General features: G+C 42.6%; 1 protein-coding gene across 2 annotated transcripts in view; it reads left to right on the top strand.

Moving 5' to 3' along the window:
• Positions 1 to 25139, top strand: part of AUH (AU RNA binding methylglutaconyl-CoA hydratase) — a 148450-nt gene that overhangs the window by 21272 nt on the left and 102039 nt on the right. For both annotated transcript variants that reach the window (XM_056127077.1, XM_056127076.1), the window contains exon 4: positions 21371 to 21457. In XM_056127077.1, the coding sequence (XP_055983052.1) occupies positions 21371 to 21457 (87 nt within the window). The remainder of the gene's footprint in view (positions 1 to 21370; positions 21458 to 25139) is intronic.

The raw sequence follows: 25139 nt of genomic DNA, 5'->3' as shown, positions 1-25139 counted from the left end.
CCCAGGCCCTTTGAGACTTGTTCTGAGAGCTTCCTGCTATCTTTACCGCATGCCTGGGGTGCCCTGCACATTCTCTGGATTCCTGATGTTTATTATGTGAATACCAGCAGTGTTTCACGCAGCAGCAGCTCCCCGGAGCTGTTCTTTCTCTGATCAAATTGCCTATGAATGAGCAGTTTAGCAAGTCAGCCTGGAGCTTCAGGGATTCCCTTACATAGATTACCAGGACTCTTTTCTCAGGTTTCCTCCCTGTCCTGCAGAATTCTACCCTGCAGCCTCTTTGTATTGTGATCTCCACCCCGAGAGTGCCCCCTGCTTTCTTCCCTGATCTGCTCCTTACCTGTAGACGGAGACCAGACCTCCTGTCACCTGCAGGACTCTTCAGGTGGGGGCAGGGCAGGAGGCCGCCAAGCCCAACTCCTACATGCGGCCTGTTCCTAAGAGCTGGATGCCACGTGTGCTTGGTGCCTTTTGGCTGTCCTTGCTTCTAGGCCCTTTCACTGGACAGACTAAGAAATAAAAAGAAAAAGAAGTTACATGACTTGTGCACCAACACATGTCACACCAGTGTCTGTGTTTACACGCTCAACTGAGTGAGTTCAGACTGATGACTCTGTCCTGGCTTCATCACTGCGCTTCATCCTGCCTGTCGCCCATTCTCTATTGATTATCTGCAATCTAGTTTCTCATTTGCTCAATCCGAGAACATGCAGAAAGTAGTTTCCGAATGGTTACAATCCTTACAACAAGAATAGAGGCATTTGTTAGAACTCTAAAATAAACCCTTCAGATTTGAATTAAATGCTTAAGTATTTGCAGTTTTAGAGGAGATAGCATAAAAATGCCGTGCTGAAAACTTAATTTCTCCTTCAGTGCAATTCTGCGTGCTTCATTTTTCCTCTTGTAATATGTAAATTCCTTTGAATATGGAAATAGTGACATGTTTTCAGAATTCAGGCTAAATGCAAAAGTGTCAGTATCCTCCTTTTCACTTGAGTTCCTTACAACAGATCCCAACCTTAAGATTTTTAATGACCTTTAATTCCTCTCCGCTTTATTTATCATGATTCTTTTTGCAGAAATAAGGCTAAGTACTTGTTTGTTTGTATTTCCACTTTTCCATATACAAATAGCATTCTCTACCTCCTCCCTGTGCTTTAGTTCCTATAGTCTAGAAAATCACCCACAGTAGTTCATAGAAATGCACTGAGAGCTGTAAGTATATGCAGCTCAGAGACTTTATCAAGATGTAGATAGGAGCACAGCCTGCTTGCTGATAGGAGGGAATCCCCTCAGGTTGGGGAGAACGAAATGGCATGATAAGGAGCTGGAATGCAAAATTTTTGGTTTTGATTTACAGAGGATGCTTTACTTTTGAGAAAAAAAGATGGGAGCCTTGTTTTCTTGATACTTTTGATAAACCCTTTGACCTAACTGTTCCTTTCTCTAAATGACCTTCAGTGACTTTCAAAAAATTGCTAATTACCTGTAACTGCCTCTGGTGCCATATAAGCTCATTAATGGCCACGATCCAGAGACACACAGATAAATCTTAGAAGAGATCCACAAGCTACAGAGAAAAAAAAAATTGATAATTAAAAAAAGAAGTGTAAATCTCAGAGCCAGAAAGATAGTACAGTGGTTGGGGTGCCTGACTTGCATGGGGCTGACCTGGATTTGGTCCCTGGAACCTATATGGTCCCCGAGCCCAGGCAGGAGAGGCCCCTGATACTGGTGATGGGATTGGCGTTGGAAACATGTGTGCCTGGAATTTGATCAAGAATGATTTTGAAGGGGCTGGAGCGATAGCACAACGGGAAGGGCGTTTGCCTTGCACGTGGCCAACCTGGGTTCGATTCTCTGCATCCCATATGGTCCCCCAGCTCTGCCAGGAGTAATTCCTGAGTGCAGAGCCAAGAGTAACCCCTGAGCATTGCTGGGTGTGACCCAAAGCGGAAAAAAAAAAGAATGACTTTGTAAATCATGGTACTGTGAATAAATAACTTTGTAAATCATGGTAAAAAAATTTCAAAAAAAAGTAAATCTATTATTTTAAGAAGTTTTCGGTTTATGGCAGGTAGAATTGCAGGAAAAGCACAAAGGTTTTTCCCTTATGCTCCCTCAGCCTCACATATTGACTCATTATCCCGCCATGGGGCATCACCAGAGTGGAATATTTAACAGACACACCTCCACTGACGTCATAGTTGCCCAAAATATGTCCTTGATGTTTGGCTCCCTCAGCTTTGTACCTGCTATGGTTTGGACAAATGTATAATGACATGTAGGTACTATTGCAGTGTCAAGTGCTTCTTCACTTCCCTAACCCCATCTCTCAGCTGGCAGTGCTCAGGGCTTACTCCTGGCATGGCGCTTGGGGAAACCACACAGGGTGCTAGGGATTCAACCCAGCTCAGCCACCTGCAAGTCAAGCACCTTTGTCCTCTCAGACCCAAAACTTGGCTTTTTTTTTTTTATTGTCTATAGATTTCTCTTTTCCAGAGTTTTGTGGCTAGAACCCAGTAGCACAGAGCCCTTTCAGATTGATTTCTTTCTCTTAGTAATGTTAGTAATATCTAGGAGAACGAAATACCTGTTTACCTTAGAAATGTTTTAGTGTTTACCTTAGAAATGTTTCTTTTTGAAAAGAAAAGGCCCTCCCGTTGATCGTCGATTTGCTCGAGCGGGCCCAGTAACGTCTCCATTGGAGACTTTGTTGTTACTGTGTCTGGCATATCGAATACTCTCGGTAGCTTGCCGGGCTCTCCGAGAGGGGCGGAGGAATCGAACTCGGGTCGGCCATGTTGGCCGCGTGTAAGGCGAACGCCCTACCCGCTGTGCTATCGCTCCAGCCAGAAACGTCTTAGTGATTTCCAAATTTCTTTGAGTTTTTCCGTGTCTTAGTAGCTCAGTTGTGTTCTGTTCGTTTGTGTGATTTTGTTTTTTGGATCATACCCAGTGATGCTCACGGATTACCTCTGGCTCTGCACTCAGAAATTACTCCTGGCGGTGCTGGCAAGGCAAATGCCCTACCCGTTGTACTATCGCTCATTTATTTTCAGTACCTAGTAATGCTCCATTCTCTGGATGTACCACATGTTATATACTCACATACCAAAAAGACTCATGATTACTATCATATGATGCAGTTGTGACTGTAGCAACTTGTGAAGGTTTTCGCATGGACGTGGGTTTTCAGATTCCTTCAGTAACTACCAGGAAGCATATAGTTCCTGGATCCTACTGGTCAAGGTGTTTCCTTTCCTAGACTCTGCCGGCCTGTCTAGGTGGCTGTCCTATTCTGAATCCCCACAGAGACAGCTGAGGGCTTTGTGACTTGCCTTCCTCGCTAGCCTCAGATCCTTGCCTTTCGCATTGGGGTGTAGGGATGCTTCGTTGCTATTTTAATTTGCACTTCTGTGTGATATTATATGGAACATCTTTTCATATATTAGCATTAGGTCTCTGTATATTCCTTGGTGAAGTGTCACGGTTTTTGTAAAAAAGTGTTCAAAAGAGGTCCAGTTCACGGTGAGTTGTTTGTTTAACGTTAAGTTCCGCGAGTTCCTTGGATATTACAGGTAATAGCTTTGTTAAACATGTCCTTGCCGTTGTTTTCCTCCGGTTTGTGAGGTTTCTTTCTCTTGCCCATGTCTTTTCAGAGTGGAGGTCTTTCATGTAAATCTAAACAAGTATGTTCACTGTTTCTTTCATGGGTCTTGCCTTTTGGTTATATTGAAAATTGTTACCTGCCTGAGACAACAGGGTAGGTTGTCTTAGGCTACTTGTACCTGTAACAGGTAAGTGCGCCTGTGACAAGGTATGTGCAGGGTAAGTTAAGACCCTTGCCTTGCTCATGACTGACCTGGTTCCGTCCCCCGTACTACTACATTGATGGGCCTCCCAACACCACCAAGAGTGATTCCTGAGCAGGATCAGCAGGTCAGGGATAGCCCCCGAGCACTGCCCCCAAATTGGTCTGTCAAAGTGTCTTTTAAAAAAGTCATCCCCGTCCCCAAGATGACCATCTGTGCTTTCTCTTACCTTTTCTCCCAGGAGTTTTGTTTTGGATTCTACATTCAGGTTTGTGATCCACCTTGAGTTAAATTTTGTGAAGGCTGTCAGGTGTGTGTTTTAGAATTTGTTTGGTTTTTTGCTTGTGAATTTCGGGTTGTTCAAGCACCATTTATTGAAAAGATGATTGTTGTATTGCCTTTGCTCCATTGTTATAAAGATCATTGACTGTATTTATCGCAGTCTGTTTCTGAACTAGTCCATGGCTTTCTCTGCGTGTGTGTGTGTGTGTGTGTGTGTGTGTGTGTGTGTTTACTAGCACCTCCCTGAGTGACTGCTGTGGTCTTGGAGGAAGTCTTGATGGTGGGTCAATGCTAGTCCTCTACCTTTGTCTGTGTCTTAATTGAATGTGGTTGGTGTTGGCTCTTCTGGCTTTTTTTCCCTATCTTCACAGACTTTCGAATCTGTTTATTGAACTCTATAAAAAACTTGCTGGTACTTTGATGGAGATGGCATTGGATCTTTTTATTAACTTGGGAAGAATTGAATGATGGCATTGAGTCTTACTATCCACAGACCTGGAATATCTTCCCACTTTTATTCAGTTGATTTTTTTTTTAAATTGGTTTTGTGATTTTCCACAAAATATAGATCTTACTGTGTTAGATTTATTCCTTGGGGGCTACTGGTGGAAATGGTATTGTGTTTATTTCGGATGTTACATACTCATTGCTGATCTTAGGAATGCAGCTAATGATGCATGTGTCAGAGTGAGGAAGCACACAGCTTCTTGTACAGTTCTTTTTCCTTTTAGCGTGACACCTGGCGATGCTCAGGAGTTACTCCTGGCTCTGCATTCGGGAATTACTCCTGGCGGTGCTCAGGGGACCATATGGAATGCCAGGATTGAACCCAGGTCGGCCGTGTGCGAGGCAAATGCCCTTTCCATTGTGCTGCTGTTTTGGCCCCTCCTTGCACAGCTGAGGATACAGCCTGTGGGATGCATGACAGTGATAGTGACACAGAGTCTTTGCTACCGAAGTTTAGCTTTGTGATTCTCTGTGTCACAACATGAGGTCATTTCCTCCAAGTGTATTATTGCGACTGCAATGTACAAATCAGTAGCAGATTGTGTGTTAACTTATTTTTTGCAGACAGGGAAAATGCTCATGAAACTGTCTCAAAGAAGTGACATGTGTTGGTTTGTAGGACTCAGCTTTAACATACATTTATGAGTATTTCCTGCATCCTAATCTTGCATGCAACACAGTTTAGGGGCTGGAGAGTGGTACAAGGTAAGGTCCTTGTTTTGCATGTGAACAACCCCGGCTTGACCATCAGTACTGTGTGGCCCCTGGAGCCTCCCAGAGAGTGGACTCCTGTCCGAGCATAGAGCTGGGGGTAGCCCTGGGCACTCCTGGGTGTGCATCGCTGAAAAACGAATGAAATTAGAAATGAATCATTCTATTTATTTATTTGTGGGAGGGGGGAGGGGATATGGACCACACCTGCAGGAGTTCAGGGCTTACTCCTGGTTCTGTGTTCAGGGATCACCATATGGGATGCTGGGTAGTAAACCTAGGTTGGTCAGTTGTGGGATAGTACTTGCTGTACGATCTCTCTTCGATCCCGTAACAAATTAGTTTCAAGTAATACTGTCTCTTTTTTTTTTTTAAAGAAAGCTTCACTTATTGGTTGAACCTTATTTCTTTGCAAAAAAAAAAAAACAAAACAAAAACATAGAACAAATTGGCACGAAAACTGCAGCAGTTATGTGGTAAAATAGTAGTTTGTCTCCTGCAATTTTGCCCTACTTGCTTATTGCAGGTTTTAGTGCGTTTTTTTGTTTTTTCTGTTTTTGGTCATTTTTGTTGGACTTTTGTACATAGATTACATTATGAACAAGCATTCTATCTTCTCACTGTGTGTATTTTTAGTCTTCTTGCTTATTGACTACCTTGGGCTCCCAGTATAGCAGCAGAAGGAAGGTGAGTGGGTCAGCCCTGCTTTTCCCCTGTCCACAGTAGGGAAGTTTCATTTTATGTTAGTTATAGACAGTTCAGTTTGTAGATATTAGTTAAGGAGGTTTCCTCCTTTATTGTTGTTCTGTGAGCATACATCAGGCATGAATACTTTAAATGTTTTGGACATCAGTTGATTATGTGGTAATTTTCTTTCCTATTTTTCATTGGCCATTTAAATTGAATTTTGATTGTTACATAGCTTTTTTTTAATCTGTAATAAATGCCACCAGGTTGCTATATATACTTATTTATTATTGTATTTTATGTCTTAATAGTGAGGGTCTTTGAATCTCATGAGTGACATTGGTATAGTATCGTATCTGTCTAGTTTTGGTGTTAGAATATTGCTAGCCTCATAACATATAGTTCAGAAGTAATTCCGGTACTTGTGTTCTCTGAATGACTATAGAGAGTTGGAATCATTTCTGGACATAAATTTTGGTAGACTTCACCAGGAATCCTCTCGGTCTGTGCTTTCTGTTTTGGAAGGTTCTTAACTTGATTTCATTTTTTTTTTAATAGATATGGGCATAGTCTGTCTATCCTTCCTCCCTCCCTCCCTCCTTTCCTTCTTCCTTCCTTTCTTCCATGAATTTTTGTTGTTTGTGTGATTTAGGAGGTCATTCTATTTCATATATTTTCTCAAATTTGTCACAATGTTCTTCATATCCTTTACTATCCAGGAGTCTAGAGTAATGTCCCTCTTTTCTGAAGTTGATTATTTTTTCTTTTTTTGTTTAGCTTAGCTAGAAGCTTATATATTTTGTTGATAGTTATGACAATGTTTTTCATTATTTTTCCGCCATTAATTGGCTATTTTTAGTTTTCATGACTTACTCCTCTCTTTCCCTTTTCTCTTATTTTGGATTTAATTTTTTTTTTCTAGTTTACTAAGGTAAAAATCTTGGTCACTGATTATATCCCTTTTAAAATATATGCTGGGAGCTGGAGCAACAGCACAGTGGGTAGGGCATTTGCCTTGCACGTGCCGACCTGGGTTCAATTCCTAGCATCCCATATGGTCTCCTGAGCACTGCCGGGGTAATTCCTGAGTGCAGAGCCAGGAGTAACCCCTGTGCATCATTGGGTGTGACCTAAAAAGAAAAAAAATGCATTTCCAGGTATTTCCAAGTATAACATTCCATTAAGTAGGGCTTCGTCTATATATCATAATTTTGATAAATTGTTTTTTGTTTTCACTTAGTCTAAATATTAAGAAAAATTCTCTTGAGAGGTTTTTCTTTGACTAATATGTTATTTAGAAGTATTATATTTATTGTGTGTTTTGGGATTTCCAGTCATTTTTCTGTTCTTGATTTCTTGTTTACTGAGATGGTCAGATTTCAGTTCTCAGTTTGGGAAGATGCTTCATGGGGCTGAGCTGGTTCTCCCTAACAGATGCTATAGGGGGCTTGGGAGAATGTCCTGCTGTTGGGTGGAGCTATCCATTTGCATCATTCTATCTAGTTTCTGGTGTTGGTGCTGGTATTTTTGACTTTATGTATGTCATTGTTGAGTTTGACCTGCCAGGTCTATGTAATTCTGATGAAAGTTTGTTCGTGTCTCCCACGTCTGATGCTATATTTCTCTGTTCCTTCTTGGTGGTCTTTCATGTTTTGCCTCCCTAAGATTGATTCTTTGTTTTCAAGTGCACGTATTAAGGATTGTACGTGTTCTTGGAAAGTTTACCTTTTATCACAATGTATTTTACTGGTTTTTGAGATTTTCTATGTCCAAATGATTATTCCTTCTCCACCTCTCTTTCACTTATTGCAATATGTAATATTTTTCTCTCTGCTCTCTATATGTTATTTCATATTTAAACTGTTTTTAATTTTGTAAAATTATTTTATTTGAGCCATGCCTAGTGATGCTCAGGGGTTATTCCTGGCGCTGCACTCAGAAATTATTTCTGGTGGACCTCGGAGTACCATATGGGATGGTGGACTCAAACCCCAGTGAGCCATGTGCAAGGCAAATGCTCTCCCCACTGTACTATTGCTCCAGCCCCTAAAGTGGATTTTTTTTTATCGTCCATTTTTCTTCTAATTATTCAAGTTCTTAGATACTGATGTTGACAGTGATTCTTTTTTTTTTCTTTTCTTTTTTACTTTTTGGGTCACACCTGGCGATGCACAGGGGTTAGTTACTCCTGGCTCTGTACTCAGGAATTACCCTTGGCGGTACTCAGGGGACCATGTGGGATACTGGGAATCGAACCCTGGTTGGCCGTGTGCAAGGCAAATGCACCTGCTGTGCTATTGCTCCAGCCCCTACAGTGATAATTGATCTAGAAATTGATAATTTCTCTGTTTGTTCTCCTCATTTCTACTTAACACTTTCCCCTCCCTCTTGTGATTTTAAATCGAGCACTTTTACGATAGTTTTAATTTTCTCTTTTTATGTTTTGTTATTGTCTCCTGGTGGTGCTTGGGGGCCATCAGAGAGTTACCTGGCTGTGCTTGGGAGCCTGGGTCCCGTCACGTTAGACATCTCCCTGACCTCTTGGCCCATTTCTGTTCCCGTGTTGCCCGGGGAACCATGCAGTGTGGGAATGCTCGCCAGCCATTTGAGCTGTCTCCTAGCCCTTGAGCCATAATTTCTTTCATATTTTCTCCCCCCCCCCCCCCCCCCGCCCCAACCCCGTCCTTGCATCTCTAAAGGTTGTAGTTCCTTTACCATGACTCTCGGTCAAGTTTCCTTTCTTGAACATCTTTCCTTTTCAGTCTCAAGCTTTGCTCAGGAGGCCCAGAGGCCTGTCCCTGCAGTTCTCAGCTGACCAGGGGAGATGACAGGAGGACCCCAGGGCTGCAGTGCTGTTGGGCTGTGGGATACCCCATTATCTGGGCTTCCTGGTGGTGCTCAGGGATCACTGGGGCAGTATCTGGTCATAGTTGGGGGCCGTGTGGTCCTGGGGATTGGACCAGGATCAGCCTCATGCTAGGCATAAGCCTATACCTCTCTATTTTCTCTTCTCCCCTCTGACTCTCAAGTAACACTACACTGTGTCATTAATGGTGACTGTGTGCCTTTGATCTCCTGTCACTGTTGCCATTCATTTCAGTGACAGCCGTGTATACATATAGAAATGTGCACGCTTACACATCTACATAGGTAGTGGTGCTTGTATGTACACATATGTATGTTTGTCTGTATACACCATTGACTTGGACAGCATAGGGGCGGGATGCTGACACTGACCTTCACATAGTTCACAGTTTGTGAGTAACTGTGATTCCCCCCAAGTTTAACTATATTCATCCCTTAGTATCTGTGGGACATTGCTTTATTGATCCCTGCACCAAGGCGGGAAATCTGGGGCTCTCATCCCCCAGAGCTGACCCTCTGGATCCAAGGACTCTGTGTATTTATGGTTCTCTAACCATCATCAGCCTTTCACTGCATCTGAAGGATCTGCCCTCGAAGAAGATTCATAACTAAGTGGACCTGCGTGATTCAAAATCTCTGTTCAAGGGTCAGCTCTCTCTCTCTCTCTCTCTCTCTCTCTCTCTCTTCTCTCTCTCTCCATTTGAATATATATATAGACAGGTTAGTAAAGTAAAGTAAAGTAAAGTAAAGGCCCTCCCGTTGATCATCGATTTGCTCGAGCCGGCCCAGTAATGTCTCCATTGGAGACTTTGTTGTTACTGTGTTTGGCATATCGAATATGTCATGGGGAGCTTGCCAGGCCCTGCCGTGCAGGCGAGATACTCTCGGTAGCTTGCCGGGCTCTCGAGAGGGGCGGAGGAATCGAACTCGGGTCGGCCATGTTGGCTGCGTGCAAGGCAAACGCCCTACCGCTGTGCTATCGCTCCAGCCCTGTTATATTTCTAAATAGGCATAATCAAGGACATTGTTTTTAGTATTGTGGGAGGGGCTTGTTGGGACAGACCCAGCATTGCTAGGGAATCATATGGGTGCTTGGTATTGAACTGGGGCAGCTACCCTGCCCTCTCCCTGTAATCTCTCAGGCCTGGCTTTTCTGGTTTTTTTTTTTATATATATATAATTTTTATAAAGTTGTTCATAACAGTTCATTACAGAAAATATTCAAACACCAAGTTACCAATCCCACCCCTGTGTACCTTCTGACCACCATAAGAGGAAAGTATGTGAAGATCGTTGTATTTTATCCTGGATAAATTTTTCTCTTCTAAATTTGAAACAAATCGATACTTGTTAGGTCAATTTAAAAATAAGAGAAACTTCCATTTGACTTTCACTTTTTTTTTTTTAATCGAATCACTGGGAGATACGCTTACAAAGCTTTCATGATTGAGTTTCAGTCGTATCATGATTGAACACTCATCCCTCCACCAGCGCACATTTTCCACCACTGATGCCACCAATGACCCCAGAGTCCCTCCCGCCATCCCCATCCTTTTGGAGTTATTCTCTGCTTTATACAGATCCAAATTTTCTTTTTGTTTGTTTGGTTTGGGGGCCACACTCAGTGATGCTCAGGGATTTTTTCCTGGCACTGAGCTCAGGAGTTATCTTGGCAGTGCTTGGGATGCCGGAGATGGGATCTGTGTTGGCTGTGTGCTTGGCCATTGGCTTCCCCACTGCAGTATCTTTCTCCAGATACAGCTTTTCTGACCTGTATAGTTTTCCTTCCTTCCTTTGACCTTTGTTGAAAGGCATGTGTATGGTAATACAGTTCCTCAAGTTTTTTTTCTGACAAAGTCTTTTTTTTTTTCCCCTTTGAAGGACAGTTTTGCAGGTTCTAACTCCGAAGTGTGTTTCCCTCTGTTCCTCTCTCCCCCCCTTTGACTATTTCACTCCCTGGCCTTGGTGCTTGCATGGTTCTTGGGATGTCAGATGCAGTTCTTACCTTTTTTTCTTACAGAATCTCGACCCCCTCCGCCCCATGGCTGTGGCCAGAATTTTTCCTTACTTGTGATTTTCTGTTGTAGGAAACAGTAGCCCCAGGTACTCTGCTCTTGCTGTACTTGCTGTTGTGATCGGAGCTTTCTAGGCCTGAGGTTTGGCGTCTGGCTTTGATTTGGGAAATTCGGTTATTGCTTCAAATGCTTGTTTTCTCTTCCTTTGCTTTCTCTCCTCTATGTATGGTTGAACCTCAGTCCTGGGGTAATTTTCTTCCCTGTCTTTTCAGCACTGTAGATTTTGTCAGCCGTGTCTGTCTATTGAGAGACCCAGAGATGACAATTTATGGGTTTTATATTTTTTTGCTTTTTGGGTCACACCTGGCGATGCATAGGGGTTACTCTGAAATTATTCCTGGTGGTTCTCGGGGGACCATATGGGATGCTGGGGAATGGTCCTGGGGATTGAACCTGGGTCGGCGGTGTGTAAGGCAGACACCCTACCTACCCATTGTACTATCGCTCCAGCCCCCACTTTATGTTTTTTATATCTGGCATATTTTTTTTGGGGGGGGGGGCTGTTTCTTAGTTTTTCATCTTTCTCTGGATGTTGGCCGTTGGCTCTTGTTCTGTGGTGTCTTTTATCACGAATTCCCGTAGCATTTTAATCGTTTAGCTTTAAAATTCCCGATCTGATCATTCTAAAATGTTTGGTCTGGCTTTGATACTTGATGTGTCTCTTTCGCTTATGATTTATTTTCACTTTTTAGTTATCAGATGTGGTGTCTTGGGAAAAGGCGCAGATGACCGCAGGCACGAGAAGTGCCCTGGGCCCGGGTGTTTCTCAGCCATGTCTGACCATAGCCCCCCCCCCCCCCCACCTCCTTTCCTCCCTGTAGCCGCCCCGTCCTGCCTGTCAGGCCCCCAGACTCGGTCTGATGCTGGTTCTCCTGTTGACGTGACTTTTCACTGGGGGCCACAGATGTGGTGGCAAAGTCTGTCTTTTCGTCAGCCTCTGAGCTGTGACGTCGACAAATATTTCTCCGTTTTCTTCTTCCTCTTAGCTAGAACCCAATGACGAGGGGGCACCAGAGTTGGGGTTTCCCTTCCTCAGGTCAGCTCAGCGCTGTTGCTTGCGTGGGCTTTCTCTCTCCCTCTCCCCCCTCCCCCCTCCCCCTCCCTTTCATCCCCCCCATCTCTCCTCCTCTCTTCCTCTCTCCCTTTCTCTCTCTCTCTCTTCCCCCTCCCCTCTTTCTCTCTTTCAGTTGGGCGGAGTTTTGGGCCTTGCCTGGAGGAGCTCAGGGCTCACTCCTCGTGGGGGTCAGGGCACCGTATGGGTGCTGGGGATCAAACCCAGGTTGGCTGCGTCACGGCCAGTGCTTTCCCCACTGCATCGACTGTCCCTTGGTCCCTGAGTTCGGCCCTGCTGGTGTCCCAGCTCAGCCAGACTCGGGGTGACCAGCTTCCCCTGGTGGGCCTGGTTAAGAAAGAGCAGAAGGCTCTGCGACTTCAGATGGGGCTTGTTCCCTTCCCTTGCCAGAAATAGGCGGGGATTTCCTCTAAATAAAGGCTTAGAGGAGCATCTGATGTTATTCCCGGAAATCAGTTTCCCAGAACTATCCTGAATCTCCCGTTTATCAGCCCCACTTTGCCTTCCGTGTGCCTGCTCTGCCGTACGGTCTTGCCAGATCTCTTATCTTGAAATCTGGGGTCAGGGGTTGGGGTTTGTCCACTGTGCACACTTTTGTTACAGATGCTAGAAGAGTTTTGGATTTTTATTTATTTATTTATTTTTGCTTTTTTGGGTCATACCCAGTGAGGCACAGGGGTTACTCCTGGCTCTGTGCTCAGGAATTACTCCTGGCAGTGCTCAGGGTCCATATGGGATGCTGGGAATTGAACCTGGGTCGGCCGCGTGCAATGCAAATGCCCTACTTGCTGTGCTATCGCTCCAGCCCTGAATTGTGGATTTTTAAATTTTTTTCTTTTTTATTATGTTCAGCTTTTTACTTGTTCTTGGGACAGCATGGCAGGTTTCTATGCTACTTCCATGAGGCTCCAGAAGGCAGAATTGTCTGTCTCTGTTTTTGTTTCCAACTGTCCCTTTCCCTGTTGTGGTTGATGGGTGTGGGGCGTGACACTCACACACGGGCAGTGCTCCGAGAGCAGGTTGTGTGCTCGAGTGCTCTCTGTGGCGCCCTCTGAGGCCGCTTGCTCACAGCTGGGGTGCCACATGCTCATCCTACATGCAGTGTTCTGTGACTGCATGCAGAGCTGACCTGCACGTTGCTCCCTTGCAGTGCTTCTCCCGGCCACACTTGGGGGCCAAGTGTGTGCAGATTTCTCAGCTGCAGTGCTTGCTGTGGCCACACATCCCTGTCTGTGTGGCTGGACACCGCACGTGCAGCTGAGGAGCACGGAGAGTGGGGCTTGCTGACCCAGGCTCTCAGGAGGGCTCCCTGGGCACAGGGGCCAGGGAAGAGCAGGTAATGTGGGTGGTTGCTGTGTCTGCAGCATGCAGTGAAAATGGAGTGGGGCAGGGCAGGAGTGCATGTGGCAGGCCTGGTGCTGCCTATGAGGAGAGGGGCTGTGTCGGACTGGGCAGAGCTGGGCGAGCAGCTGGCCTCAGTTTTAATAGGCTTGCCCTGTCTTCCTGTGGAGCATAGCCTGTTGCAGAGGGTCTGCCTCTGATTCCCGTGTCATACCATAATGGATATGTTCATACCATGACTGAACTAGCAGAGGAGTGGTGAAAGACGTTAGTCTCCACATCTATTTTGACAGTGGAAATATTAGGATTGATGGAAAGGAAGACAGGAGCGCAAAGAGTCAAAGTACACTCTCAAGGACAGACTTGCTTTTTCTTTTTTTGGGGGTGGGTTGGGCTGTACCCTGCTACCGTTGAGGGGTTATGCCTGGCACAGAAGTGACCTCTGGTATTATGGGATCCAGGTTTGGTTCAGGGGATTGGAACCAGGCTCAATGGGGTGTAAGGCAAGTGTCTTGCATCTCGATAGTGCATCTTTCAAACTTACTTTTGTTATAGTAATTATTGGCGACAAAGAGGAGCAATACAGAGCTATGATAAAAGGTTCAGTTCTCCAGGCAGTGTAATGATCAGCTTTCACACTATTAAGGCAGTGTGGGGGCCGGAGCAATAGTACAGCAGGTAAAGTGCTGCCCTTAGACATGGATGATGAGGGTTCAGTCTCCAACACCTGCTATGGTCCCCCAAGGACCTCCAGGAGTGATCCTTGAGTTCAACCAGGAATAAGCTTTGAGCACCACCAGGTGTGGCTCAAAAACAAAAAACAGTTACGCACCCCCCCAAAAAAACCCCTGAGAACCAAAACCAAAAATAAACAAAACCCTAGCCTAAAAATACATGGAATAAAACTTTTACAGCACTGGGATGTACAAATATACTACCATGATGGGGATTTTAGAAAAATAGTTTGGTAATGAACAGAAGAAATAAATCTATAGACTTTTTTTTTTTTGCGCTTTTTGGGTCACACCTGGTGATGCCCAGGGGTCACTCCTGGCTCTGCACTCAGGAATCATTCCTGGTGGTGCTCAAGGGACCATATGTGGTGCTGGGAATTGAACCCGGGTTGGCCATGTGCAAGGCAAATGCCCTGCCCACTGTGCTATCACTCCAGCCCCTAGAATATTTTAATGAGCCAGTTCAGATTAACCTTGATATCATTAGAGTCTATTGGATTTAGATTGAATTTTTGAGTTTCTTTTTCTAGCATTCCTAGTAGTAAAGGATTGATATTCATGACTTCATTTCTTCTTTCAGAGGGGTGCTGAAGAACAGAAATTTTACTTTAAAAAAAAAAGACAAAACTTCATTTGATCTTGGATTGGTTATGGATCTGTTGCACCTCGGTGTGCATCTAGATTGATGCATTATTGGACTCAATGTGTCTTTAATTGGTAATTTTTTCATCAGTCATTTCCACTACGCTAAGAAAAACTAAAGTAAGAAAATGGAAGAATGATGAAATTAGAAACACAATACTGTAGTCAGATCATTTTGTTGTATTATTCCTTTTTGCATTATTTTCTTTGCATTTCCTGAGTAATGCATTATCTCTTAAGAAAATATACATGAGGACTGGAGGTGCCATCTTAGTAATCTTTCTTTTAGCTTTTACACTTTTTACCTTTAATGACCAGGGACAGAAAAGTTGCCAGAAAACATTTCACAGCTAGGAAACAAAATAATGATGAAAAAGAATTAAGCATGGCTCAAAGCATGAATCAGATGGTGAAACTGATCATTTAAGTGAAGTCTCAGACTATGAATCATCAGAAGACAATATTCTAGAAGATGATTTTCTTGAACTTGAATTGATCAGTGAACAATATTTCCATGGTATAAAAAGGAAATATGAAATTCATGGTATTTAGTCATTTGGAGGAAAAACTTAATGCATATTTTGTGACAAGAACTTGGCTCATCCAGTTCTGTTGAAAGGATATGGTGTTTTTTTGTGACTTTCATATGTTTGGCATTAACATTTACTTGAGGTAGCTCATGAATGAGAAGTATGAAGGCAGGTATATACACAGAAGAGAATAGGTGATAGAGGATGAAGCCAAATTAATTGGCTTGATCATTCTATTTGCAAATGTAACAATGAAAATACAACAAACAATGCAGCTGTTTTTCAGCAAAATTAGGACCCCATACAAAATTTTAAGGCAGTGTATTTCTGCAAGGCATGGGCAAAACAAACCAGAGGTGGTGATAATCTGTTTGAGATAAATTTGGACTTTGGAGTCAGTTTTGTAGAGCTGTCTGTTCCAAGTTTCCTGCATGTCATTTGATTAGTCGTTTCTCTTAGTTATTGTGTGTATTTGTGAGTCTGTACGCATGTCTATAGTGTGTCTTTATTTATACATGTATTTGTAGGAATGTGTGTGCATTTATATATATACCATGAAGATAAAAAAGATGCAAGTTTGTTGGTTTTAAACTTTGATTCAGAAAGGGCTGGAGTGATAGCACAGCGGTAGGGCGTTTGCCTTGCATGCAACTGGCCCGGCTGAGCCGGGTTCGATTCCTCTGCCCCTCTCGGAGAGCCCAGCAAACTACTGAGAGTATCTCTCCTGCATGGCAAAGCCTGCCAAGCTACCCATGATGTATTCAATATGCCAAACACAGTAACAAGTGTCACGATGGAGACGTTACTGGGCCCACTCGAGCAAATCGATGAGCAACGGAGAGGACCGTGACCTGACGGAAACTTTGACTCAAATTTCTAGAAGTTTTGTTCTTCTACTGTTCTTTTGTTTTTCTATATTTATAAAATGACTAAAATAGTACCTAAAATACAGGTTGGGCATTGGGTGGGGATGATTAAAGGTGTTGGTTTTTTTTAAAAATTTTATTATTTTTTTAATTTTTCCTGGTCTCAGGGTCACTGTAATAAGCCCTTGTGAATCTTTGTCCACAACGGTTTATAGCTTTACTTCTAAGCACCTATGAAATATTTTCACTAGTAACCCTCTGCTAGAATATTAAACCTCCACAGATTTCAAAGACTGTGTGTAATGACTGCAGGCAATTAAGATAGAAGTCATTTACAAAGAGTAATGAGAAAATTCCCCCATGTTGGGAAATTTAAAATAATTTCTAAATAATTGACAGCTCAGAAAGAAATCTTTTTTGGGGATGGGGAGGTCATAGCTAGCAGTACTCAGGGGTTTCTCCTTGACTCTGCTCAGGGATCACTCAGTGCTTAGGGGATTCTATGTAGTGCTGGGGATCATACCCAGTTAGCTACATGCAAGGCAAATGCCTATCTGCTGTACTATCTCTCTCACCCTCAAAGGAGTCTTAGCGGAAATTAAAACATACTCAGATCTAAATTCTAACATTCTATTCTAATAGAAGTTCAGATTAGAAATTCTAATTCTAAGCACTTATTTTTTGCTTTTGGGCCACACCTAGTGGTGCTCAGGGGTTATTCCTGGCTCTGTACTTAGTGAATCTTCATGACTCTGCTTGGGGGACCATACGGGATGCCAGGGATCGAACCCAAGCAGACACCCTACCTGCTGTACTATCTCTCCAGCCCCATATGAGCCATTTTTGATGTTAGTTCGTGTCCTTGGTTCAAGGGAGGGTGGGGGGAATGCCTTTAACTAGTCAAAAAACAAGAACAAAAATGTGTGTGTGTGTTGGTGGGGTGGTGTGAGGTGTCTTTAAAATAAGAATGCTGGGACTGGAGAGACAGTCCAGCGGGTAGGGCTTTTGCCTTGCACACGGTCGACCCGAGTTTGATTGCCGGCATCCCATATGGTCCCCCAAGCACTGCCAGGAGTAATTCCTGAGTGCAGAACCAGCATTGCTAGGTGTGGCCCAAAAAGCAAAAAAAAAAAAAAAAAAGTTGAAAATTTCAACTGGTATGTTTATTCTGACAGTTTTCATTCCTTGCTTTTAGCATAGTTTAAAAACAACTTAATTGAGTTGTTAGGGAATTGTCAAAAGTTTCCTGTTACTCATGATTTTTTTGGAAACAGCTATAAAGGAGTTAAAAGAATCTTGTGATATTGCTAATGCAGAACTCTTTGGTTTATATGGGAATGTTTTCTCAGCATGAGTAGGGTTGCTGATACGCTGTCTCCTTTGTGGAAGGAAGAGCTATTTCACCAATCTCATTGGGCTTTGTTTCCAATAGAGGTTTACTCTCTGTAATAGATTTCCAGAATATTGATGCTTCACATGACTGGGAATGGCAGTTTATAAAGAGAAGAAATGATGTAATTTTACAGTCCCAAATAAGATCATTTGTTAGATACGATTGGTTTTGAGAGTCTGATCCTTGTGCTTTGTAGACACTGCCAGGGACAGCATGTACTCCTCACGGTGACGGGGGCCTTCACCGTCTTCTGTTCATTTGGGGCCAAGGAATCTAGACTGTCTGGAGTGTGCAATGAGGAATATTATTGTTGCTCATAACTTATACTCAGCCAGTCCACAGAAAATACAAGTAAAAATTATTATAAATAAAAATTGCATAATCATTCTAAAGTGTTTATCAAAGGAGCTTATTTTTTTAAAAGCTGATTTTTAGAAGAGGCCATTTTATTTGTTTACTTTTCCTTTGGTTGTCTGGGTCTGCATCTAGTGGTGGCTGGACACTCTTAGTGCAGTGTGTGGTTGTGCCCCCAGGGCTGCTGAGGATTGAACCTGAGCTCCCCCAGGTAGTCTGTACTCCAGCCCTGCGTCTCTCCCTGACCCTGGGAGAGGGGCATTTCAGGTGGAAAATTTGAAATGCATAATAAAATATTTTCGCAGAGCTTCAGTGATGTTCACGAATTGCTTCGTGGTGTTGACCTTTAATAAGACATCCCAGTGGGATCACAGCCAGCCAGTGTGTTTCTGTAAACTCAACTTAGGTTGTGGATGCAGCCTGCGTGTGGGATTCGGTTGGTCCTGCTTATCTTTGAGGACTGGAATCCTTGTTCTGTGGGACTAGTTTGTAACCGCCATTCTGTTGTTGATATGTGTTTGGAGTGTTGTTAGGAATGTTGCTTCTCTTAATAGATGCCTTTTAGTACGTGTTTTACCTTGCTGTTGCAGGTATATCTGTATCTGTTGTATGCTTGGAGTGGGAGCTTTCTGTGGTGATTTTTTGGTGGTCGTGGTTCTACTCATTTATCTTTAGAGACATCTAATTGGTTTTTGCATTTTTTTATACTCTTACCAAAAGGAGCTTTGTTGTGCTTTTCAAGACCAAAGACTTAGTGTGTGAGGGCGTGCTTTGCATATGAGAGGTCTGGGTTTGGACACTAGGGTCTCCATGGTTCCCCACACCACCAGGATCAGCCTGCGAGCACAGAGCCCAGAGTAATCCCTGAGCACTGTTAGACATGTCCAGGAGAATAAATAGATATCTATCTGCACTTTTAATTTGTTTTACCTTGGTGATTATTCAAGTTTTATTCCTTTTCATCTCTTCATTGTGCATGATATAGTTCAGATAGCTTCTAATCTTTGCCCTACTTTTGCATATTCATAATTTATTTGATAATAGAAGTTTTAATTTTTCTTCTAAAAGTCTTTGGGGAAATATTTTAAAAATATTTGATTTGGGGCAGAGCTATAGTATAAGGGGCAGGGCATTTGCCTTGCGGGTGGCTGACTTGGATTCTATCTCCAGCACCGTGTGGTCCACTAAGTCTGCCAGAGTAAAACTAGCCTTGACCTTGAGCCTGTGAGTGCCTCTTGGGAGGCCTTCGATAATTTTTATTCTCAATATACTGACGAATATGTGTTACCTTCTTTAAAAGACAAAGAACCACAGCCTGGTAGTGTCTGTACTTTAGGTAGCTTTCACCCCTTTTCAGATACAGGTAATCACCCCTACCCAGTGCTGGTACCCTTTCCCAGAGTCTCTTGTGGTCTTACATTGAGACATTCTTTTTTTTTTTTTAGGTGTGTTTCTCCTAAGTACTATAAAATAAGATTTTAAAATTTGCTCTCACAGTTTCCTGTCTGAACAATCTCTCAGTATTTCTGTGCATGCGAGCCGGCTGTTGAGAAATGTGCAGGTTTAAAATTGTCTCTAGCTTTTCATCACGGAAGGATGGGATTGCTTGGTTTAGAATCTGAGACTGACTCTTACTCTCTCCCCATTGTAACGTTGTCCGTTTATTGTTGAGAACCAAGGATTAAGCCGCCTTCTTTCTGGGCAGTTTGCAGGATTCTCTTTTTGACTTTGGTTTTTTAGCAGTTCCTCCTAGTTTGGCTTTCTTTGGGTTTCCCTGGTTTTATATTTAACCTTCAGAGCTCTCCAGGGAAGCCTCAAGTGTTCTAATTCTTTCAAGGCCTTCCCCTCTGATTTTGTCTCTGGCTTAGGAGTGTACTTAGAAACTCCCAAGTCTGGCCTCCTGCCTGCCTGCCTGCCTTCCTTCCCGGAGCCTGGGGTCTAACCCAGGGCCTCAGACATAGGGGAGCGTTTCCTCCCATTGAGCTACACCCTGGACTATTGCTTCTTTCAACAAATAGATCTAGTATTGCAGAGAGCTTTTCAACTTTACCAACATTTTTCTTCCTTGTTTAGTTTAATTTTTTGTGAAAGATTTAAAATGAAGACCTAGTAGGTATCTACAGAACTTTAAAGGCCACTGTTGGGTGTCATAGAGACGTCTGACTGGAGCTTTGTACCCACTGACCACTCCTCTCATCCCCATGGAGGTCCCAGGAGTTGAGTCTGCTTGCCATTCTCATGCATGTTTTATATCCCTAGGTCAAACTTAAGCAGATGGTTATTATCGTATCCATATTTGCAGCGTAATTATAAATACCTTACATGTGCCTATGTTCTTCAACAGTGTTAGATTTATCCATATTCACACTCCTAATTCCTCCATTTTCATGCTACATATATAACATTCTGTGGCATAAGTATGTTACAGTGTTATTAATAATCTTTTTAATATCTATTTAGATTATTTCCGGCTTGGTTCTTTTTGTCTCCCCCCGCATTTTATAAATGTTGAATAGAATGTTGAATATTGTTCCTATTTCCTGGGGGAATATCAGGTTTTCTACACTGTGATACTGAGATAGCTGGGTTGTATCCATATGCTCTGTCTTTTGCATTTATCGAACCCACAAGGAAGTGTATAGTGTACATTTGATCTGATGTCTAGTTAGGGTCAACTTAAAGAGTAGGCGAATTAGAGCAAGGAGCCATGTGTACACTATTTATACAAAGTTTACTTCATTCTTTGCTTCTCTGCTTTTGTGGGGATCTCTTTTCTGTGGTTTGATGTTCCTAAATTAATTTTATTACAAGAATGTCTGGTTGAACCACAGAGTAAAATATCCCTAAGGAATCCCATGTGTTTATTTTTCTATTTCAAAGTCATGATTCCATGATAAACTTTAACTGCAAACTTGTCAGTTTGCTTAGAATTTAGAGCCAGCTATTCTTGCATGTGACTTGTGGTCACCCAGAGGACTGGCACAGCACGAGCACATCGGCAGTTGCCTTTTTCATTCACTGAGTCGGGATCTGCTCTGAAGGGATGAAGTCAGTGGTGGAGGAAGTCACCAGCATCTTTTCTATAAGAACCACAGAAGAGGCATAACCTGTGGTCATTCATATTTGAAGTAATGGAATCATTCCATTATAAAGCATGTGAATATATACAATAAACTAAGCTTTGCTTTCTTATAATTATCGAGAGTTAACATCTAAACAAAGTCTTTTCCTTCCTCTAAGCGTTTAAAGGAATTCAGACCACAGCTCTCGAGAACCACTTCTTGAAATACTTGAGCAAACATTCTTGTGTGTGTGTGGTGCGTGTGTGCATGTGTGTGAATGGTGTTTACTGGGAGGAATACCTGGATAATACAATTCCCTTAACAGATGTAGTCAGTGACTTTATGTATCATATGACTCTCATGTGAAATTTCAATTAATTGCCTGAAATTTTTGTGTGTAACTGCATGATATTTATAATAAAAATACTTTGCAGGTGCTGACCTTAAGGAGAGAGTGAAAATGCACCCCAGTGAAGTCGGTCCTTTTGTCTCCAAAATCAGAGCAGTGATTAGTGAAGTCGGTAAGCACAATTAAATTCTCCTTTTGGCCTGTTGAAGAGGACTTGAAATATCAGATTTCGAAAGTTGCACACTGTCTTTAAATGTAAACTTGGGCTAAAGTTGACATATAATTAGATAATTATGTATGGCTGATTGTTGTAAAACAGGATGTTTTATTTGAAAAATTATGAAAATATCTTGTAATTATAGATGATCCTCATGTATGATGACATGGCATATGAAGGTACTTATTAGCAAACAAAGAATAATTTGGTACAAGCCTTTGATGTAAAGTATCTGTCTATCTTAAAATACTGCATACATATAGTTACAGATTTTTTTTTCCTTTGGTGGTGCTGTTGATTGAATGCAGGGCTGTTACATGCAGAGCAAGTACTGTATACCCCCAGCCCTTCATTTGCATTATTTTTTTTACATATGCTGGTTATGCTGTTTACTTAGTATTATAGTCTGTCACTTTACAGATTAGTGTATATTAATCTACTCTTACTACTTTAAACCCGATTGCTAATAATGCATAGCATAGTCTTATTCAAAATTTCAAGTTATTTCTTCTTCAGTGACATCTCTCCCTCCCTCCCTCTTTCCCTCCCTCTCCCCCTCCCTTTCTCCCTCTCCCCCCACCTATATTTCTCCATTCCTCCCTCCAATACTGAATGTGCGGGGCCCTGCTTTATGCTCCAGTTTTCTCCCCAGCACCACACGGCCCTGGTGTCAGCCCCGAACACAGGCAGCTTCTGGCCTCAAACTCCAGACATAACTTGGTTGATGCTTTGGTTATTTTGCCAGAATCACTAAGTTTGAGGAGTTTTATTTGCTTTTGTCAGGAATGGGTTGTCTATTTTTCAGCCATGTTGTTTGTCACCTGTTTTTTGGTATATGTTAGGGTTTTAATGAATAGATTCACTAATCTTCACGCTCCTTTTGTTACTAGTATTGGTCACTGCATCGTGACTATGGTGGTTTCTAATAGATGCATTTGACTTGGTGTGTAATGCAACGTGTTCTTGATATTTGCCAAATTACATTTTATAAGTCTAATCTGCCTTGAGATCTGCAGACTTTATTTTTTGTGATTTCTTGAATAATGCTTTTTCTTATGTATATATTTTTTCTCTTTTTGATTTTGGGGTCACACCCGGTGATGCTCAGGGGTTACTCCTGGCTCTGCGCTCAGGAATCACTCCAAGTGGGCTCTGGGGACCACATTGAATGTCGGGGATTGAACCTGGGTTGACTGCATGCAAGGGAAGTGCCTCTCTATAACACTGCGCTGTTTCTCTGGTCCCCTGTATAGAATTTTTCCTTAAATATTAAGAGAAGCTAAAATTATCCCTATTTTATTTCCTCATTTTAAGGGCTTTCAAGGGTGAGAATTAAACCCATTGAATGTGAAATGGAATTGATTAGTGAGTCAGATCCCAAATGAAACTAGACCTCCAGTTTTCTTCTTGGTCTTTATCCAAGAATTTGTGTGTTGTTCATTTTCATTAAAGAAGAGCTTCTTGGAGTTAACCGCTAACGTGGCAGGCTGGGTTAGGGGGTGGATGGTAGTGGAGGCACCGCACAGATTGTTCCTTACAGACTTTCCAGGCCTCACTTGTCCTGCTGCCTCACTAGACTTGAGATACTTGTTCAGTTTCAGGGCACTTTCTGAGTGGGTGTCACGGACATCTTGAAATTGGTGATTTCTAGGGGCTGGAGCGATAGCACAGTGGGTAGGGCGTTTGCCTTGCATGTGGCCAACCCGGGTTCTATTCCCAGCATCCCATATGGTCCTCTGAGCATTACCAGGAGTAATTCTTGAGTGCAGAGCCAGGAGTAACCCCTGTGCATTGCCGGATGTGACCCAAAAAGCAAAAAAAAAAAAAAAGAAAAAAGAAATTATTGATTTCTTGTGATACAAGGAGGTCTTGGACTGACTATTTTCACTTAAGATTGGTTTTTGATAACACTGAAGAAAAGTAATCCTGCCCACTTGAAAGAAGCGCCTTCTTTCACTGCCTGTAGCTTTGTTCAAAACGACAGTGTCTGAGATTCTTTGTGTGTGTTGTTAAGTGAGGACTTAGAGAGTCAGTAACTGCCAGCGAGAGGCTTCCCCTGGGCCCCTGGTAGATTTGCATTTTTTGCAACTGGAGAAAGACAGATGGGCTTTATTCTTGGCCATGATTCTGCCTAATTCTAATGAAGGGGCATTAAAGTGACTCACTTTAAAGCTGCTCTGTTTTATCAAAATGGGCATCAGGAGAAAATAATTCAGGGGCCAGAGATCAGGCACTTGCCTTTCACGTAGCCGGCCCAGATCTGATCTCCGGCATCTGTACAGTCTCTGGAGCACTGTAGAAGTGATCTCTGAGCACAGAGCCAGGGGTGAGGTCTGAGCGTTGCCAGATGATTGCCCCCCCTCCTACCCCTCTAAAAAGTAAGCTCATAATGTATTCATATTTACCAAATTTCTTCCTTTACTATTCCTCATTTCTTAGAAAGTTTTTTTTTTTCCCTTCCTTAAAATAACTTCAAAATACTGGAATGAAATTTAGTTCTTTTGTACTTTTCAAAGCAAAAGAGGTGAGTATCTCTTTTTGAGATGAATTGACCTAGAGAACCGGTGCATTTTCAGATAGTTAATCGGGATTGGAAGCTTAGCACAGCCGTGAAGGTGCTGGCCTTACCCATGGCCGACCAGAGTTTGATCCCTGGAGCCCCACCTGAAGTGACCCTGTGAACACAGAGCCAGTAGTAAGCTCTGGGCACAGCCTGGTGTGGTCCCCAAAGAAAACCAACAGAAGGTCAGTCCTTGTTGTGAGCGCTCTTTCCCCCTTCAAATAGGGGATGCTTCTGTTGAAAGCAGTAGCCGACTGTCTTGAAATGTTGGGTCTTAGCAAGGTGTCCAGAGTGCTCAGACAACTAGTTATTTGGATCTACCAGCGGCTTCGGCTATTTGGATCTACCAGCGGCTTCGGCTGCTCTTCCGTAACTGTTGCTGGCCTGCAGGGATTGGGCTGTAGCGCCTGGCTTTCTCAGGCGGCGACTCGAGACCATGAGCATAGCAGGGTCTGACTTTGTTCAATGGTGTTTCGTGGAGGGCTGGAAAAACATTTTGAGAATTTTCTCAAAAGGAAACTTTGTGGCATGGGTTGAGGCCCAAGTTCTCTCAAGTTGAGACATCAGATAATTGTTGAGTAAGATAAAGAAATATTTAAAATAGGTTTTCACTAGAATTTTAATTGTAGAACTCCGTGTGATGCGGACGGTATTTTTGTGAATTATCTTTCCCAGTAATCCTCTTGAAATGCCAGGCATTTCCCGCTTCCCTTTCCTTTCTGATGAAGCACTATTGCAAAAGCTTTAATTGAGCTGTGTGAATGCAGAGCTAAATATGCATTGAAATGCAGGTAATTATGTTAAAAAGTGGCAGATTATAAATTTCATCTATTTAACAAACACTTTGTTTTTTTTAAGATTTTTTTTTTAGACTGCAGAGTTTTATAAAAGGAAATAATTCAATTTTTGAAAGTTTTCAAATTCTCTAGTTAGCTTTCCTTTGTGTGATTGAAAACCTATTGTTCATGTGCATTTTCTGATCGGAAAAAGCTATCAGCTCAAAGACATAGGAAATATTTTTGTGCAGTGGAAAAATTCTGCTTGAATAATGTTATGTAAATCTTTCAGGCAAAATCT

The sequence above is a fragment of the Sorex fumeus genome, unplaced genomic scaffold (assembly GCF_029834395.1).
Source record: "Sorex fumeus unplaced genomic scaffold, SorFum_2.1 ptg000063l, whole genome shotgun sequence".
Taxonomy (NCBI): domain Eukaryota; kingdom Metazoa; phylum Chordata; class Mammalia; order Eulipotyphla; family Soricidae; genus Sorex; species Sorex fumeus.
Note: the sequence above shows the minus strand (reverse complement) of the source record. Positions and strands in the feature narration are given on the sequence as shown.